Below are 20,833 nucleotides of genomic sequence, written 5' to 3'. Positions count from 1 at the left end.
TATACATATACACATATACACATTTATACATATACACATATACACATTTATACATATACACATATACACATTTATACATATACACATTTATACATATACATATACACATTTATACATATAGACATATACACATGTATACATATACACATATACACATTTATACATATACACATATACACATTTATACATATATACATATATACATATACACATATACACATTTATACATATCCACATTTATACATATACACATATACACATTTATACATATACACATATACACATTTATACATATACACATATACACATTTATACATATACACATATACACATTTATACATATCCACATTTATACATATACACATATACACATGTATACATATACACATATACACATTTATACACATACACATTTATTGATATACACATATACACATTTATACATATACACATATACACATTTATACACATACACATTTACACATATACACATTTATATATATACACATATACACATTTATACATATATACATATACACATTTATACATATATACATATACACATATACACATTTATACATATCCACATTTATACATATACACATTTATACATATACACATATACACATTTATACATATACACATATACACATTTATACATATACACATTTATACATATCCACATTTATACATATACACATATACACATTTATACATATACACATATACACATTTATACATATACACATATACACATTTATACACATACACATTTATACATATACACATATACACATTTATACATATACACATATACACATTTATACATATATACATATACACATTTATACATATATACATATACACATATACACATTTATACATATACACATTTATACATATACACATATACACATTTATACATATACACATATACATATTTATACATATACACATATACACATTTATACATATACACATATACACATTTATACATATACACATATACACATTTATACATATATACATATACACATATACACATTTATACATATCCACATTTATACATATACACATTTATACATATCCACATTTATACATATACACATATACACATTTATACATATACACATTTATACATATACACATATGCACATTTATACATATACACATATACACATTTATACATATACACATTTATACACATACACATTTATACATATACACATATACACATATACACATTTATACATATACACATATACACATTTATACATATATACATATACACATTTATACATATATACATATACACATATACACATTTATACATATACACATTTATACATATACACATATACACATTTATACATATACACATATACACATTTATACATATACACATATACACATTTATACATATATACATATACACATATACACATTTATACATATCCACATTTATACATATACACATATACACATTTATACATATACACATATACACATTTATACATATACACATATACACATTTATACACATACACATTTATACATATACACATATACACATTTATACATATACACATATACATATTTATACATATACACATATACACATTTATACATATACACATTTATACATATACACATATACACATTTATACATATACACATTTATACATATACACATATACACATTTATACATATACACATTTATACATATACACATATACACATTTATACATATACACATTTATACATATACACATTTATACATATACACATTTATACATATACACATTTATACATATACACATATACACATTTATACATATACACATTTATACATATACACATTTATACATATACACATTTATACATATACACATTTATACATATACACATATACACATTTATACATATACACATTTATACATATACACATATACACATTTATACATATACACATTTATACATATACACATTTATACATATACACATTTATACATATACACATATACACATTTATACATATACACATATACACATTTATACATATACACATTTATACATATACACATATACACATTTATACATATACACATTTATACATATACACATTTATACATATACACATATACACATTTATACATATACACATTTATACATATACACATATACACATTTATACATATACACATATACACATTTATACATATACACATATACACATATACACATTTATACATATACACATATACACATTTATACATATACACATATACACATTTATACATATACACATATACACATTTATACATATACACATATACACATATACACATTTATACATATACACATATACACATATACACATTTATACATATACACATTTATACATATACACATATACACATTTATACATATACACATATACACATTTATACATATATACATATACACATTTATACATATACACATATACACATTTATACATATACACATATACACATTTATACACATACACATTTATACATATACACATATACACATTTATACATATACACATTTATACATATACACATATACACATTTATACATATACACATTTATACATATACACATATACACATTTATACATATACACATTTATACATATACACATTTATACATATACACATTTATACATATACACATATACACATTTATACATATACACATATACACATTTATACATATACACATATACATATACACATATACACATTTATACATATACACATTTATACATATACACATATACACATTTATACATATACACATATACACATTTATACATATACACATATACACATTTATACATATACACATATACACATTTATACACATACACATTTATACATATACACATATACACATTTATACATATACACATATAGGGGAGGGGAGGCGGAAGAGGTGGAGCTATGAGCACGAATGGCACACGGAGCTGGCGTGAGCTGTACGGACTAAACAGTCTCCGGGAAAGGCACCGCATAATTTGCTTGTAGCAGGGCTTAGGGTTAATCCCTGCAACCGCTCACACTTTGGCCGAAGGAGGAGCGAGTCCCGCGGAAAAGTAGCACAGTCGGTCGGCAAATAGCAGGACTGCTGTTTGCTGTCTCATCATCGCCATAGGAGGGCCTAAGTGTTAAAGACGCCAGTACAAGCGTCCACCGCCATCAAGGTACAGACTAAAGGAGAAGAGAAGTGGAGTGTGGGGGTGAGTGAAAATCACTGCGACCGGCAACGGTAAGACTGTAACAACGTTTTTTACTTACTATACTAAGCGATGTAAAGAGATAATAGTCGCTAATATGGAGGATAATAGCCGCTAACACAGAGGAATTAATGTGTATAGGGTGAACTTTCAGACTCAAGGAGAGGAGCAGGGTGATAAAATAACCAGTGCAACTTCCTAAAATAGAGTCAAGACTGGTCCCTAATGGGGTTAAATGACCAGTGAAAGCCAGAATATCTATATACACACTTAAAGGAGGAAATAAAAGAGGAGAAGAAAAGGAAGGCAAACACAACCCCCCCCACACAGCCACACACAATCACAAATTAAAGTGCATATATAAACTACACTGGACAGTACCTAACGATGGAAATAGATATACCATCCTAAATCATCTATATAGAGGGAATCTTTGGCTGAAGCATCCTCTTCTTTCTTTTTGGGGCATATAAAGATTCATATTAGAAAAGTCCAAATTTAATGGAAAAATATTTTAACTCTGCTAAAATGGCCCCCAAGGCAAAAGGGACAGAAAAGAGACAAGCCAAGGGGAATGTTAGTACCCTAAGTAATCTAAGCAATGTTTCTATACATACAAATGAGGATAACACGCTAGATCACATGCAAGCAAACACTAATATGAATTCTTTATCGAAACAACTTAATAATCTCATTCAGAAAACAGACAATGTACAGAAAAGCCTAGACAAAGTAGTTCAAGAGATGCAGCAGACTACGGCTAGGCTTTCTACCATAGAACAACGAATATCAGACACGGAAGACATCCAAAATACACTTCAGAAAAGAGTACAAGTAGCTGAACAAGAAAATCTGAAATTAAAAGATAAGCTCGACGAAATTGAAAACCACTCAAGAAGAAACAACTTAAGGATAGTGGGTTTGCCTGAGTCAGTTACATCAATGCAATTGATTGAATTTGCGGAAAAAACTCTGCCTCTAATTTTGGGCATGGAAGACAACGCATATTTTTTCCAAGTTGAAAGGGCACATCGTCTGGGATCTAATAACCCAAACCCTCAAAATCAATATAAGGCTCGAGTGGTGATAATTAAATATCTATGCTTCCAGGCAAAACTTAGGATTTTGAGAGCATTTAGAAATAAGCAAAATGTACTATTTGAGGGGGAAAAAAATCCTAATATTTCAAGATTACTCTGCAGATCTATCAAGGTGTAGGAAACAATTTTCTGAAGTATGTCAGAGACTGGTAAAGGAAAAGAGATCATATGCACTACTGTACCCAGCAATATTGAGAATACAGCATGGAGAGGTGGCACATTATTTCCTATCTCCAGATGAGGCAATACGGTTTATTGATCAAGAGATACATAGTACAGAAGGATGAACTCTTAAGCACTAAAATCTCTCACTATTTAAAGATATAATGAAGTATTATTACCGGATTAAAGATAGTAATGAATATTATGGACTATCTTATCAAACATGGGAGATTCCATATGGACAATTTTATATATTATTATAGGATGGTGATAATAAGAGTAGCTATAAAGAGAGTATATATTGATATTAAAATATGTTTTGCTTAGTAGGTATTGGGCTGCATTGGCTTAGTAAATATGCAAGAGAAGGGTACTCACAGGGTAGTGAGAAAACACAATATAAATATAACACATAAAAATGGTATATATGTTAAATATTCACAAAAGTCAAATTAGAAGGGATTTATATATATAGGGAATTAAGAATTTGCTTAAGCACTATAAAGATACACTATAGGAAAAAACTGTCACATGTTTTAAATAGAGGAAAAAGAGAGTTTAATCTATATTTCACAATGATATGTTCAAAAGAATATTCACTGCGAGTTGCAATTTTAAATCACAAATTTGTCTATGTTGTTAAATAGCCACAGAAGTTCTAGGAGTTTATAAAAAAATGAAGGATATCACGATTAAGTTACATAGAGGTATTATGTATATATGTATATACGTAGGATAGAGTTTAAGCACTATAAGAAGGGAGTTAAGGTCTATAAGAAAAATTATCCGTATGGTGCAGTTCACTGGTATAATAATTTGAGCACTAGGAAGGGATATAAGAGCAATTGGGCCCCTCTTTTGTGCCAGGAAGTGCATTTTGGGGAATTAGTGGAATCCAAATATAAGTTAACTTTAATGCACATGTATTCTTATTTTTTTTTCTTTCTATCTACAATATATATGAAAGATTTTTGGTACTCGAGGTATATATTTCATTATAATGGGGCTACACAGAAATATAATATGAATATATATGTGACTCGAAGGTATATTTTAAATGCTATAAGAAGGGAAAAATGTTTTCCTTTAGTAGGTATCATATTAGGGGGAATTAAAGGAGCCGAGATGGAGGGCAGGATTGAATATAATTTTAGGAGAATCCTTGGGTTCATAATAAACATCTATGGCAATACAGTATCTATTTTTAAGAGGAGTAGGGGGAATTTGAGAAAAATCACAAGAGGGCACAGGCCTACCCTGTTAGAACCATTTAGGATTCGAACAAAGATAATAAGAGACAAATTTCCCCATATAAAGATAAAATGGTAAAAATTATTACTTGGAACGTGGGGGGAATTAATTCCCCCATAAAAAGAAAAGCCGTAATAAGCCATTTAAAAAAACTCAAAGCAGATATCGCATGTATACAAGAAACCCATCTAACAGACAAAGAGCACCCCAAATTAAAAACTGATTGGGTTAAGGAAATAATATTTTCATCATATAATAGCTCATCACGCGGGGTAGCTATTTTATTTCATAAAAAATTACAATATTGCATTGAGAATATATTTAAAGATAAACAGGGCAGATATATTGTTGTAAATTTAGCAATCAATGAATTAAAATATACTATATGCAATATATATGGCCCCAATAAGCAGGATAGTAAATTTTGGACTAAGATACAAAAGGAAATACAGAACAAGGCTAAATATGAGATTGTGATGATGGGCGACTATAATATTACCCCAAACCCAATAATTGACAGAAAAACAGATAAAATAGCTAAAAAGGATAAAACTAGGATATACTTTGAAAAAAAGACCATCCAGAGACTGTGCCAAAGTCTGGGGTTGATAGATCTGTGGCGGGAAAAAAACCCTGATGAATATGACTATACACACGTGGCACGCTCTAATAGAGCAATGTCAAGGATTGACTATTTTCTCATATCTCACAAAATTAAGGTACATATAGAGGATATTAAAATATTACAGCTTAGTTTATCTGACCATACACCGGTTATGTTAATATTAAAAGACAGGAAAAACTATGGTAATGTTAATAACTTTAGATACCCTAAATATTTATTCCAATCAGAACAATGGACAAAATTCCTAGAAGATAAGTGGAGGGATTTCGAGATAAACAATAAACAACATTTAATAAATACACAACTTTTCTGGGAGACATCTAAAGTGGTCATGAAAGCAGAAATGATAAGACAATTGAAGTATATTAAAAACAAAAAACGAAAAGAGGAGGAGAGGGTTAACAAGCAGGTTGCTCATGCTTTTCTACAATATAAAAACAACCCAACATATCAGTTTAGAAGAATATACTTAGATCTAAAAAAAGAAAGGGATATAAGAAGTCTGGAAAAAGCTCAGGAAGAATTGAAAAAGAGAGCGGCTAGATACTATATATGGGGTAATAGATTAGGGAAGACGCTAGCGAATCTATTAAGAGAACCCAAGCTACAAAACTATATAGCAGCAATTAAGGATAAAGACCAGGTACACCAAGGTACAGAGGAAATTATTAACTGCTTTAAGAAATATTACCAAAATCTCTATAAATCGTCAGGGGATAACCAAATAAAACGACCGTTCGATTTCTAATGTGTACTATATCACCAACACTGTAAAGTGATTAATACTACTCCTTCAAGTATGGTTAAACTAGCGGGAGAACCAACAATCTAAATAGCTGCAGAGCATATCTGGGTCAGCATGACCATACGATTTCAAGTGAATATTATGCCACCAACACTATCTAGTGAATAGTACTACCTCTCCACATATAGCAGGAGAACCAAGCGGTACCTAAATGACGGTTAATAATTTTATAACGTGGGAGACATATTTGTAATAACGGACAGAGATATACTAGAAAACATTAAAACGGCGCCGTTTTAGCTAATCTGGTGACTAATATGTGGTGAATATTCAGGCAGTTATAATAATAACGAGCCAACTCTGGGATACACACAGTATGCCAAAGCATATTAAAACACAGTCAATATACAACGCATAGTTCATACGTCAAATGAATAAGATAGCAGTGAAAGATATCTCACTGCTATCAGAGAGTGATATAGCATTACAAGTGACTAACAACGTTGTCTGTATACCATTAATAAACTAACTGAGAGATTCTTATATATATATACACACAACAGCTCAATAAGAGCTATCAACTTGTAAGTCTTTCCCATACAAATAGTGGCAATAAAATATGGAAGAATACATATATAATTGATTAATAACTCTATGGTGGTATAATCATTAAAGGGAGCTAGAATACTCTCCTCGAATGTCATATTATGGGGAACAGTAGATATTGTGAAGCAATATTGCCATACTATTAGTACACCCAATACATAGTCAGTTATCCAGAACATTGCAACAGACCATGCACCAAAAGCTCATTGTAAATTAACTACGATAAAGAGATTATTAAAAGATGCTTTATAATGTAAATAATTGGGAAAGGTAATTAACAGGACTAAACCTTACATAGAAGTCCATTTCCGGTTTAGACCACACCCCCAATTACTAAAAGTGGTGCATAAGGATCACTATAAATAGACACCAGCCGCATACAGACATTAGTCTTGAGAAAGGCCTAGACAAGGCCGAAACGTGCCGACTAAAGAGCTGGTAAGCATATTTCCAATTCAGCACGTATTCCTGTACAATCTACACTATCAGTTTTTATCTTTTATGACACTGAAACTAAGGACTGCGAGATTAACAAGATCCAGGATCCAGACACAAGGATTCTCACCACCAGGAATAGGATGATTTCCTCCATCAGTAGAGAATACTGGTCTACCCATGGGGAGACAATTAGGATCCATTGAGGGGGTTCTCACCACTGGAAATAAGGTTGCTTTTAAACTCCTTCTGAGTTTAGTGTTAAGCATACCGCAAACAAAAAATCCAAACCCAAGGAGGTCGACCCAGTAAAACTTAACAACCAGATGAAGAGTTATTCAATTTTTCTCTTTTTGTTTCCTTTTCATTTCTCTTTTTTCTTTCTCTTTTTTTTCCCTTTTAATCAGAGCAAAAATGTATAACCGAAATTGAAGAAGCAAATAAACAGTAAGATTGGTGTACCAGTATGGTACATTATGCACTATGGGGTGTTCACACATACCTAGGGATAGTTAAAGTCCATTTGACATTAATTGGATGGGCAATTCTCATGGGGGGATAGGGTAGGGGGGTAGTAGGTGAGGGGGGGAGAGGAGAGAAAAAAAAACAATAAAAACAACACACATTTTATAACCTGCTAGACTACCAGGTACCGGGAGGGGGGAAATGTTAGTCACCTCCCTGCTGGAACAGTCTATTGTTGATGACAGCCGTCTCTCAATTACATCAAGAGAATCTTGCCCTCCCCCAGTGAGTCCCAGGGCTCCCAGATCATAGCGTACAGGTCTATTTATTGGCGAGAAGTGTATACGTAACTCTCCATTGACCGAAAGTAGGAAATAAGTTGAATCAGGGCATGCCAGTTAGGGGGTCAGGTTTTTTCCAGTTTCTGGCAATTAAGCATTTTGCCGCCATTGTGATTGTTATCAAAAGAGCACAATTGGGTGCAGAGAGGGGTCAGAGACCAGCAGGAACCAGAGCTCTTTCCGGGGGCAGGGACGTCATCAGTCCCAGTCGGCAACACAACACCTCTAGTTTGCTCCAGATGGGGGCAATGATAGGGCAGGTCCACCAAAAATGCTGGGGATCGCCCATCTGTTGACAGCCTCTCCAACAGAGGGGGTTGCTGCCCGGGAACATTTTGTGTAGCTTTGAGGGAACGTAATGCCATCTGGTTAGTAACTTATAGAACAGTTCGTACAGTGTCAAGCAATGAATTGACGATTTGGTATGCTGGATTGTATCAGACCATTCCTCCTCAGACAGCTCCACTCTCCAGTCCCTCTCCCAGTCCTCCATCTGTTGGGTTTTAGTAAGTTTGGAAGCATCAAGAAGAATTTGGTAGTGGGAGGACAAGGGGGAGATGTGATGGCAGTCCGTAGATATCCAAATCTCCCAAGGTGTCTGTGGCCTAGGCGGGGCGCTCATGAATCCCCACGATTTCAGTATGGAGAGAAGTCTCAGGAGATCAAATCTGAACTTGGGATGGATAGCATGGTTATGGGCCAGGTCCTCAAGAGAATTTGGATTTCCTCCCGAAAAGAGGTCTGTAATTTTGAGAGTAGAGAGGGCATGACGAACTGCTGGACCAGCAAGTGGAAGACCTAGTAGGAGGCCCGATATAGAATAACTGGGTGAGGGGTGTGGGGAGACCAGATTGTGATGGAGAAGGCATAGCCAGGAGTTTTTGCAATGCAAGATAATTTTGTTATGAATCAGGAAGTCCGAGGCGCAGTGGAGTGGGATCCATAAAAGATCCATAAGTGTTAGGTGGGCAGATACTGATATAAATATACAGTATACACTAATTCATATAACTGCATCTAATAGACACTACTATACAGAATATGTATAGATACTGATATAAATATACAGTATACACTAATTGTCATATAACTGCATGTAATAGACACTACTATACAGAATATGTACAGATACTGATATAAATATACAGTATATACTAATTGTCATATAACTGCATGTAATAGACACTACTATACAGAATATGTACAGATACTGATATAAATATACAGTATACACTAATTGTCATATAACTGCATGTAACAGACACTACTATACAGAATATGTACAGATACTGATATAAATATACAGTATACACTAATTGTCATATAACTGCATGTAACAGACACTACTATACAGAATATGTACAGATACTGATATAAATATACAGTATACACTAATTGTTATATAACTGCATGTAATAGACACTACTATACAGAATATGTACAGATACTGATATAAATATACAGTATACACTAATTGTCATATAACTGCATGTAACAGACACTACTATACATAATATGTACAGATACTGATATAAATATACAGTATACACTAATTGTCATATAACTGCATGTAACAGACACTACTATACATAATATGTACAGATACTGATATAAATATACAGTATACACTAATTGTCATATAACTGCATGTAACAGACACTACTATACAGAATATGTACAGATACTGATATAAATATACAGTATACACTAATTGTTATATAACTGCATGTAATAGACACTACTATACAGAATATGTACAGATACTGATATAAATACACAGTATACACTAATTGTGATATAACTGCATGTAATAGACACTACTATACAGAATATGTACAGATACTGATATAAATATACAGTATACACTAATTGTCATATAACTGCATGTAAGACACTACTATACAGAATATGTACAGATACTGATATAAATATACAGTATACACTAATTGTCATATAACTGCATGTAATAGACACTACTATACAGAATATGTACAGATACTGATATAAATATACAGTATACACTAATTGTTATATAACTGCATGTAATAGACACTACTATACAGAATATGTACAGATACTGATATAAATATACAGTATACACTAATTGTCATATAACTGCATGTAATAGACACTACTATACAGAATATGTACAGATACTGATATAAATATACAGTATACACTAATTGTCATATAACTGCATGTAATAGACACTACTATACAGAATATGTACAGATACTGATATAAATACAGTATACACTAACTGTCATATAACTGCATGTAATAGACACTACTATACAGAATATGTACAGATACTGATATAAATACACAGTATACACTAATTGTCATATAACTGCATGTAATAGACACTACTATACAGAATATGTACAGATACTGATATAAATATACAGTATACACTAATTGTCATATAACTGCATGTAATAGACACTACTATACAGAATATGTACAGATATAAATATACAGTATACACTAATTGTCATATAACTGCATGTAACAGACACTACTATACAGAATATGTACAGATACTGATATAAATATACAGTATACACTAATTACATATAACTGCATGTAATAGACACTACTATACAGAATATGTACAGATACTGATATAAATATACAGTATACACTAATTGTCATATAACTGCATGTAAGACACTACTATACAGAATATGTACAGATACTGATATAAATATACAGTATACACTAATTGTCATATAACTGCATGTAATAGACACTACTATACAGAATATGTACAGATACTGATATAAATATACAGTATACACTAATTGTCATATAACTGCATGTAATAGACACTACTATACAGAATATGTACAGATACTGATATAAATATACAGTATACACTAATTGTCATATAACTGCATGTAATAGACACTACTATACAGAATATGTACAGATACTGATATAAATATACAGTATACACTAATTACATATAACTGCATGTAATAGACACTACTATACAGAATATGTACAGATACTGATATAAATATACAGTATACACTAATTACATATAACTGCATGTAATAGACACTACTATACAGAATATGTACAGATACTGATATAAATATACAGTATACACTAATTGTCATATAACTGCATGTAATAGACACTACTATACAGAATATGTACAGATACTGATATAAATATACAGTATACACTAATTACATATAACTGCATGTAATATACACTACTATACAGAATATGTACAGATACTGATATAAATATACAGTATACACTAATTGTCATATAACTGCATGTAATAGACACTACTATACAGAATATGTACAGATGCTGATATAAATATACAGTATACACTAATTGTCATATAACTGCATGTAATAGACACTACTATACAGAATATGTACAGATACTGATATAAATATACAGTATACACTAATTACATATAACTGCATGTAATAGACACTACTATACAGAATATGTACAGATACTGATATAAATATACAGTATACACTAATTGTCATATAACTGCATGTAATAGACACTACTATACAGAATATGTACAGATACTGATATAAATATACAGTATATACTAATTGTCATATAGCTGCATGTAATAGACACTACTATACAGAATATGTACAGATACTGATATAAATATACAGTATACACTAATTGTCATATAACTGCATGTAATAGACACTACTATACAGAATATGTACAGATACTGATATAAATATACAGTATACACTAATTGTCATATAGCTGTATGTAATAGACACTACTGTACAGAATATGTACAGATACTGATATAAATATACAGTATACACTAATTGTCATATAACTGCATGTAATAGACACTACTGTACAGAATATGTACAGATACTGATATAAATATACAGTATACACTAATTGTCATATAACTGCATGTAATAGACACTACTATACAGAATATGTACAGATACTGATATAAATATACAGTATACACTAATTGTCATATAACTGCATGTAATAGACACTACTATACAGAATATGTACAGATACTGATATAAATATACAGTATACACTAATTGTTATATAACTGCATGTAATAGACACTACTATACAGAATATGTACAGATACTGATATAAATATACAGTATACACTAATTACATATAACTGCATGTAATAGACACTACTATACAGAATATGTACAGATACTGATATAAATATACATTATACACTAATTGTCATATAACTGCATGTAACAGACACTACTATACAGAATATGTACAGATACTGATTTAAATATACAGTATACACTAATTGTCATATAACTGCATGTAATAGACACTACTATACAGAATATGTACAGATACTGATATAAATATACAGTATACACTAATTGTCATATAACTGCATGTAATAGACACTACTATACAGAATATGTACAGATACTGATATAAATATACAGTATACACTAATTGTCATATAACTGCATGTAATAGACACTACTATACAGAATATGTACAGATACTGATATAAATATACAGTATACACTAATTGTCATATAACTGCATGTAATAGACACTACTATACAGAATATGTACAGATACTGATATAAATATACAGTATACACTAATTGTCATATAACTGCATGTAATAGACACTACTATACAGAATATGTACAGATACTGATATAAATATACAGTATACACTAATTGTCATATAACTGCATGTAATATACACTACTATACAGAATATGTACAGATACTGATATAAATATACAGCATACACTAATTGTCATATAACTGCATGTAATAGACACTACTATACAGAATATGTACAGATACTGATATAAATATACAGTATATACTAATTGTCATATAACTGCATGTAATAGACACTACTATACAGAATATGTACAGATACTGATATAAATATACAGTATATACTAATTGTCATATAGCTGCATGTAATAGACACTACTATACAGAATATGTACAGATAATTATATAAATATACAGTATACACTAATTGTCATATAACTGCATATTATAGACACTACTATACAGAATATGTACAGATACTGATATAAATATACAGTATACACTAATTGTCATATAACTGCATGTAATAGACACTACTATACAGAATATGTACAGATACTGATATAAATATACAGTATACACTAATTACATATAACTGCATGTAATATACACTACTATACAGAATATGTACAGATACTGATATAAATATACAGTATATACTAATTGTCATATAACTGCATGTAATAGACACTACTATACAGAATATGTACAGATACTGATATAAATATACAGTATACATTAATTGTCATATAACTGCATGTAATAGACACTACTATACAGAATATGTACAGATAATTATATAAATATACAGTATACACTAATTGTCATATAACTGCATGTAATAGACACTACTATACAGAATATGTACAGGTACTGAGATAAATATACAGTATACATTAATTGTCATATAACTGCATGTAATAGACACTACTATACAGAATATGTACAGGTACTGAGATAAATATACAGTATACACTAATTGTCATATAACTGCATGTAATAGGCACTACTATACAGAATATGTACAGGTACTGATATAAATATACAGTATACACGAATTGTTATATAACTGCATGTAATAGACACTACTATACAGACTATGTACAGATACTGATATAAATATACAGTATATACTAATTGTCATATAACTGCATGTAATATACACTACTATACAGAATATGTACAGATACTGATATAAATATACAGTATACACTAATTGTCATATAACTGCATGTAATAGACACTACTATACAGAATATGTACAGATACTGATATAAATATACAGTATACACTAATTGTCATATAACTGCATGTAATAGACACTACTATACAGAATATGTACAGATTCTGATATAAATATACAGTATACACTAATTGTCATATAACTGCATGTAATAGACACTACTATACAGAATATGTACAGATACTGATATAAATATACAGTATACACTAATTGTCATAACTGCATGTAATAGACACTACTATACAGAATATGTACAGTACTGATATAAATATACAGTATACACTAATTACATATAACTGCATGTTATAGACACTACTATACAGAATATGTACAGATACTGATATAAATATACAGTATACACTAATTGTCATGTAACTGCATGTAATAGACACTACTATACAGAATATGTACAGATACTGATTTAAATATACAGTATACAGTAATTGTCATATAACTGTATGTAATAGATGTTATGGTATAACCCGGATATTGAGGGTTAATTCCAGATGAAAGATGACCTGAATACGGGATCAGCAACACACGACCCAGTTAATTCCCCCCAAACACGAGACCGAGCTCCATCTTGAGGGTAAAACAGAATGTGTTTTATTGAGGGCTATATGCCCAGTATTTATGCAGGTCTCCCACCTGGTTGACACTGCCCAGCAACAGCTGCACAGGAAGAAGATAGTACATTAGATAGAGGGAAGACGCCCTTTTACAGGATACAATAGTATTACATTACTTAACCAAATAAACAATTAAACACAAGAAAACAAGGGAGTCCTTTTTGACACCTGGCAGTCTGATTAAACAATGTGAATGCTTATCACTTAAACTTAATTACAGTAAACAATAGCTGATGCCAGGAAACCTGTTTTCAGAAAATAGTTTCTCAAAGCTCAAATAGTTTCTCTAACTCCTGCTGATAACTTGTCAAAGCAATGTTCCAACAGGAATAGCTGCAGCACCTCTTCCCCAGATACGGCTTGGCACCCCGCCATCCAGTGAGCTGCTGTGCTGTGCACCTTACATGCCCACTCAACGAAGGAATCTCCAGCTAGTTTAACAGTGTCTCTGAACCTCCTTCTGTATGCCTCCGGTGTAATCGCATACCTGGAGAGCAGCACCTCTTTTACAGCATAATCCCCGACTTCCTCATCTGGAATGGCCCGAAAAGCCTCGCTGGCCCGGCCGGATAATTTTCCGGATAATATCGTGACCCAGTCCTCTGCGGGTACCTTGTGTAGGGCACATTGCCTCTCAAAATCCGCAAGGTACCCATCAATCTCTCCTTCTGTTTCCAGGAAGTTTTTAAAAGCTGCAAAATGTACCTTTCTCTTTTCCACTGAGGTTGCTGTGACTTGGGCTGCTGCAGCGCCGCTTTGGCGAAGTAGGTTGGCCTCCACGGCTGCTATGACCCGGTCGATAATTTCGGCAGACGGGTTGGGGCCATAATGTGCCAGTCTTACTTTAACCGCCCAGTCAAAGCTTGCTTCTTCGGGGGTTCTGTCTGATATGCTGGGCTCATTGGTTCCTTCGGGCCCTGGTACTCCGTCCATCTCGGTCAGTATTGTAATAATCTCCCTCTTCCTGAGGTTAATGGCTTGTCGGCCGTGTTGTTCTAGCAGGTCTTTAAGGGTAGCTCTTTTCAGCCTTTCATACGGTATTCCCATTAGGTCCGGATGTGTAGTTGCTCTTCTGGGCGATGAGGATCACCCCGTCGTTTGCCATCAGTTGTTATGTTATAACCCGGATATCGAGGGTTAATACCAGATGAAAGATGCCCTGAATACGGGATCAGCAACACACGAACCTAGTTAATTCCCCCCAAACATGAGACCAAGCTCCATCTTGAGGCTAAAACAGAAAAATGTGTTGGCGAAGTAGGTTGGCCTCCACGGCTGCTATGACCCGGTCGATAATTTCGGCAGACGGGTTGGGGCCATAATGTGCCAGTCTTATTTTAACCGCCCGGTCAAAGCTTGCTTCTTCGGGGGTTCTGTCTCATATGCTGGGCTCATTGGTTCCTTCGGGCCCTGGTACTCCGTCCATTTCGGTCAGTATTGTAATAATCTCCCTCTTCCTGAGGTTACTGGCTTGTCGGCCCTGTTGTTCTAGCAGGTCTTTAAGGGTAGCTCTTTTCAGCCTTTCATACGGTATTAGGTCCGGATGTGTAGTTGCTCTTCTGGGCGATGAGGATCATCCCGTCGTTTGCCATCAGTTGTTATGTTATAACCCGGATATCGAGGGTTAATGCCAGATGAAAGATGCCCTGAATACGGGATCAGCAACACACGAACCTAGTTAATTCCCCCCAAACATGAGACCAAGCTCCATCTTGAGGCTAAAACAGAAGAATGTGTTTTATTGAGGGCTATATGCCCAGTATTTATGCAGGTCTCCCACCTGGTTGACACTCCCCAGCAACAGCTGCACAGGAAGAAGATAGTACATTAGATAGAGGGAAGATGCCCTTTTACAGGATACAATAGAATTGCATTACTTAACCAAATAAACAATTCAACACAAGAAAACAAGGGAGTCCTTCTTGACACCTGGCAGTCTGATTAAACAATGTGAAAGCTTATCACTTAAACTTAATTACAGTAAACAATAGCTGATGCCAGGAAACCTGTTTTCAGAAAATATTTACTCAAAGCTGAACAAAGTTAACCCTTCCAGTACTGACGGAGGGGTCTGTCACAATAGACACTACAGAATATGTACAGATAATAATATAAATATACAGTATACACTAATTGTCATATAACTGCATGAAATAGCCAACTTTTGGAACTCTGCCTCGCTCCACAAGACTCTCCCCTAGTTTTGAAAGCTTCAAGCGCTCCCTAAAGACTCTACTGTATAGGGATGCATACAATCTACACTAAACTTTCCTTATACCAGTTCATCTCCTCTATTGCTATCCCCTTGAACCCCCTTAGCATGTAATCCTAAGAGCCCAACTGTTTGCAGATCACCTTCTTAAGAGCTAACTACTTCAGTGCGTCTCTTGGCAGGGCCCTCTACCCATTTGATCCTAATAAATGTTTCCTCGTATACCAGCTATGTTTATAGCACTGTGGAATCCATTGGTGCTCTACAAATAACCCATAATAATAATACAGGAGAGTTTTGAGAAGGGCGTCCGGGCGTAAGAAGTTGGCACATTTGCCAGATGCTCAGTCCTTTGTTCTAGATTTTGCTAGAATAAGTCCTGTTTTTCAATCCTATTACTGTTCCATTTAACCTTACTCTAATTCTTAGAGTTCTTCTCAAGACTCTGTTTGAATCTGGGCTTTCTAATGATATAACATTTGTCAACTGGGATAGTTTTTGTTGACTTCTGCTGTAGAGTTTCTGAATTGTCTGCCCTTCAAGTGACTGCCTTATCTGATATGTCAGGCAGATATGGCTGTTCTGTGGACTCAGATGGGGGTTTTTACCTAAAGTTATTTCAACTCGCAATATTAATTTCAATGTTGTTGCTCCATCTCTTTGTCCCAATCATCCTTCCTCTAAGGAAAGGCTGTTATGTGATTTGGACATGGTTAGAGCTTTACAATTCTTATTTCTTACATGGAAATACTTTATCATCTGGTTTAGAAGTTTGATTCGCATGGTATATATTGAAGAGGACAGAAAAACCTTCATCCCGGATTATGGCATTTTCTTCTTCATGGGCCTTCAAGAATGAGCCTCTAGTTAAACTGATTTGCAGGACTGCTACGTGGTTCTCTTTTCATAATTTCAAAGTTTTACAGATTTTATGTTTTTTTGCCTCAGCTAAAGCATCTTTTTGGGAAAAAAGGTTCTACAAGCGGTGGTCCATAGTACTACATTCCCTACCTTTTCCTCCATATTTATTTGTGTCCTCCACAGCTTGGGTATTGGTTTTCCATAGGTAATTATTTAATTTGTGGACTCTCACTGCCATTAGAAAGAAAACTAAAAGAAAATACATTATTTTCTTTCTTGGCAGTGAGAGTCCACAAACCCAACTTTATATAATGTAGTGACGGCAGTCTTATGGCACCTCTGTACCCCTTGTATCTCTCTACTTTTTCCTTATCCTCGACTTGAACTACTGGGAGGGTAGGGGATGTGGGAGGGATATTTAATGCTTTGTGCTTTGTTTGTGGTGTCTTTTCCTCTTCCTGGTGGCCAGGTTAAGTGTTTCCCATAATTAATAAATTAATTTGTGGACTCTCACTTCCATTAGAAAGAAAATAAAATACAATCTCACTGCCAAGAAAGAAAATAATTTATCAGGTAAGCATAAATTATGTTTTACTTTATCTAGGAGAACTGAACCTCCACCATTGTCTGTAGGTTTGAAGACACGTCACAGGAGGTGGGATTTTATCAGTCACACTGGTTCCAAGATCGGTAAAGTGCACCGTTTGTATTTGTTGCATTTTCCTGTGGAACTAGTACTTTGGAGTGTACTAGTACATTAGCCATCATTTGTGTTGATGTTACTTTGTTTTTAATAATAATTTGTTTTTACATCAAGATCCAGTCCATTGAATTTATTGGTTTATTTATACACTGTCTTACCTGAGAACTCCGTCATAGCTATATCCCATGTGAGTAAGTTTCTCACCCACTCTGGTATATCTCCACATGGTGCTTCACTATTTGATATCTCTTTTTCTTTGAGGTGTAACTGCTAGTTTCTTGCTCACTGTCATTCTACTAATGTCCCGTGGGCTGATGTCCCTACACAATGTCACTTGGCTTTGGCTTGCTTCCACTTGGCTGATCCTCATAGGCTCCTTTCACAGATACGCATTGTCGGTGGACGCACGCAGTTTGAGGGGCGTGTGGAGGTGAAACTGGGAACATCTTGGGGCTACCTGTGTAGTGAAGGATGGACTACCAAGGAGGCTATGGTGGCATGTCGACAACTTGGCCTGGGGTATTCACTACATGCGGTGACGGTATGTATTCAAATAAATGACAGCAACAAATGTTTTTATACAACTACCCAACAAAAGGGGTTGTTGATATTTGGGGCTATTGCATAGAGCAAAACTCCGTTATAGGGAAGGTTATTGGGGAAATAGGAAGAGTTATACAGAGATTTATATGGTGCAATAGTAGGGGTTATAGAGAGACTTATATGGTGCAATAGGAGTTATAGGGATGGTTATATAGTGTGATAGGAGGGTTATATGGTGCAATAGGAGGAGTTATAGGAATGGTTATATGGTTCAATAGGAGGAGTTATAGGCAGGGTTATATGGTGCAATAGGAGGAGTTATAGGGAGTTTTTTATGGCGCAATAGGAGGAGTTATAGGGAGTGTTATATGGTGCAATAGGAGGAGTTATAGTGAGAGTTATATGGTGCAATATGGGAGTTATAGGGAGGGTTATATAGTGCAATAGGGGAAGTTATAGGTAGTGTTATATGGTGCAATAGTAGAGTTAAATGGAGGGTTGCATGGTATAATAGGAGGAGTTATATTGAGGGTTATATGGTGCAATAGGGGAGTTATAGGGAGGGGGTTATATGGTGCAATAGGAGGAGTTATAGGGAGGGTTATGTGGTGCAATAAGAGGAGTTATAGGGAGGGTTATATAGTGCAATAGGTGGCATTCTAGGGAGGGTTATATGGTGCAAAAAGAGGAGTTTTAAGGAGAGTTATATGGTGCCATATGAGGAGCTATGGAGAGGGTTATATGGTGCAAAAGGTGGAGTTATAGGGAAGATTATATGGTGCAATAGGAGGAGATATAGGGAGGATTATTTGGTGTTATTGGAAGAGTTATAGGGAGCGGTTATACGGTGCAATAGGAGGAGTTATAAGGAGAGTTATATGGTGTAATATGATGAGTTATGGAGATCGTTATATGGTGCAATAGGAGGAGATATAGGGAGAGTTATATGGTGTTATAGGAAGAATTATAGGGTGGATTATATGGGACAATAGGAGGAGATATAGGGAGGGTTATATGGTGTTATTGGAAAAGTTATAGGGAGCAATTAAATGGTGCAATAGGAGG

At 33.7% G+C, this 20,833-nt stretch overlaps 1 protein-coding gene across 1 annotated transcript in view; it reads left to right on the top strand.

The window, feature by feature from the left end:
* LOXL3 (lysyl oxidase like 3) overlaps nt 1–20,833 on the top strand; it is a 427,846-nt gene that overhangs the window by 336,777 nt on the left and 70,236 nt on the right. The window contains exon 8 of the mRNA XM_053700379.1: nt 19,611–19,766. Coding sequence (XP_053556354.1) covers nt 19,611–19,766 — 156 coding nt within the window. The remainder of the gene's footprint in view (nt 1–19,610; nt 19,767–20,833) is intronic.

The sequence above is a fragment of the Bombina bombina genome, chromosome 2, assembly GCF_027579735.1.
Source record: "Bombina bombina isolate aBomBom1 chromosome 2, aBomBom1.pri, whole genome shotgun sequence".
NCBI lineage: Eukaryota > Metazoa > Chordata > Amphibia > Anura > Bombinatoridae > Bombina > Bombina bombina.
The sequence above is the reverse complement of the archived record's forward strand: the minus strand, read 5'-3'. Positions and strand labels throughout refer to the sequence as shown.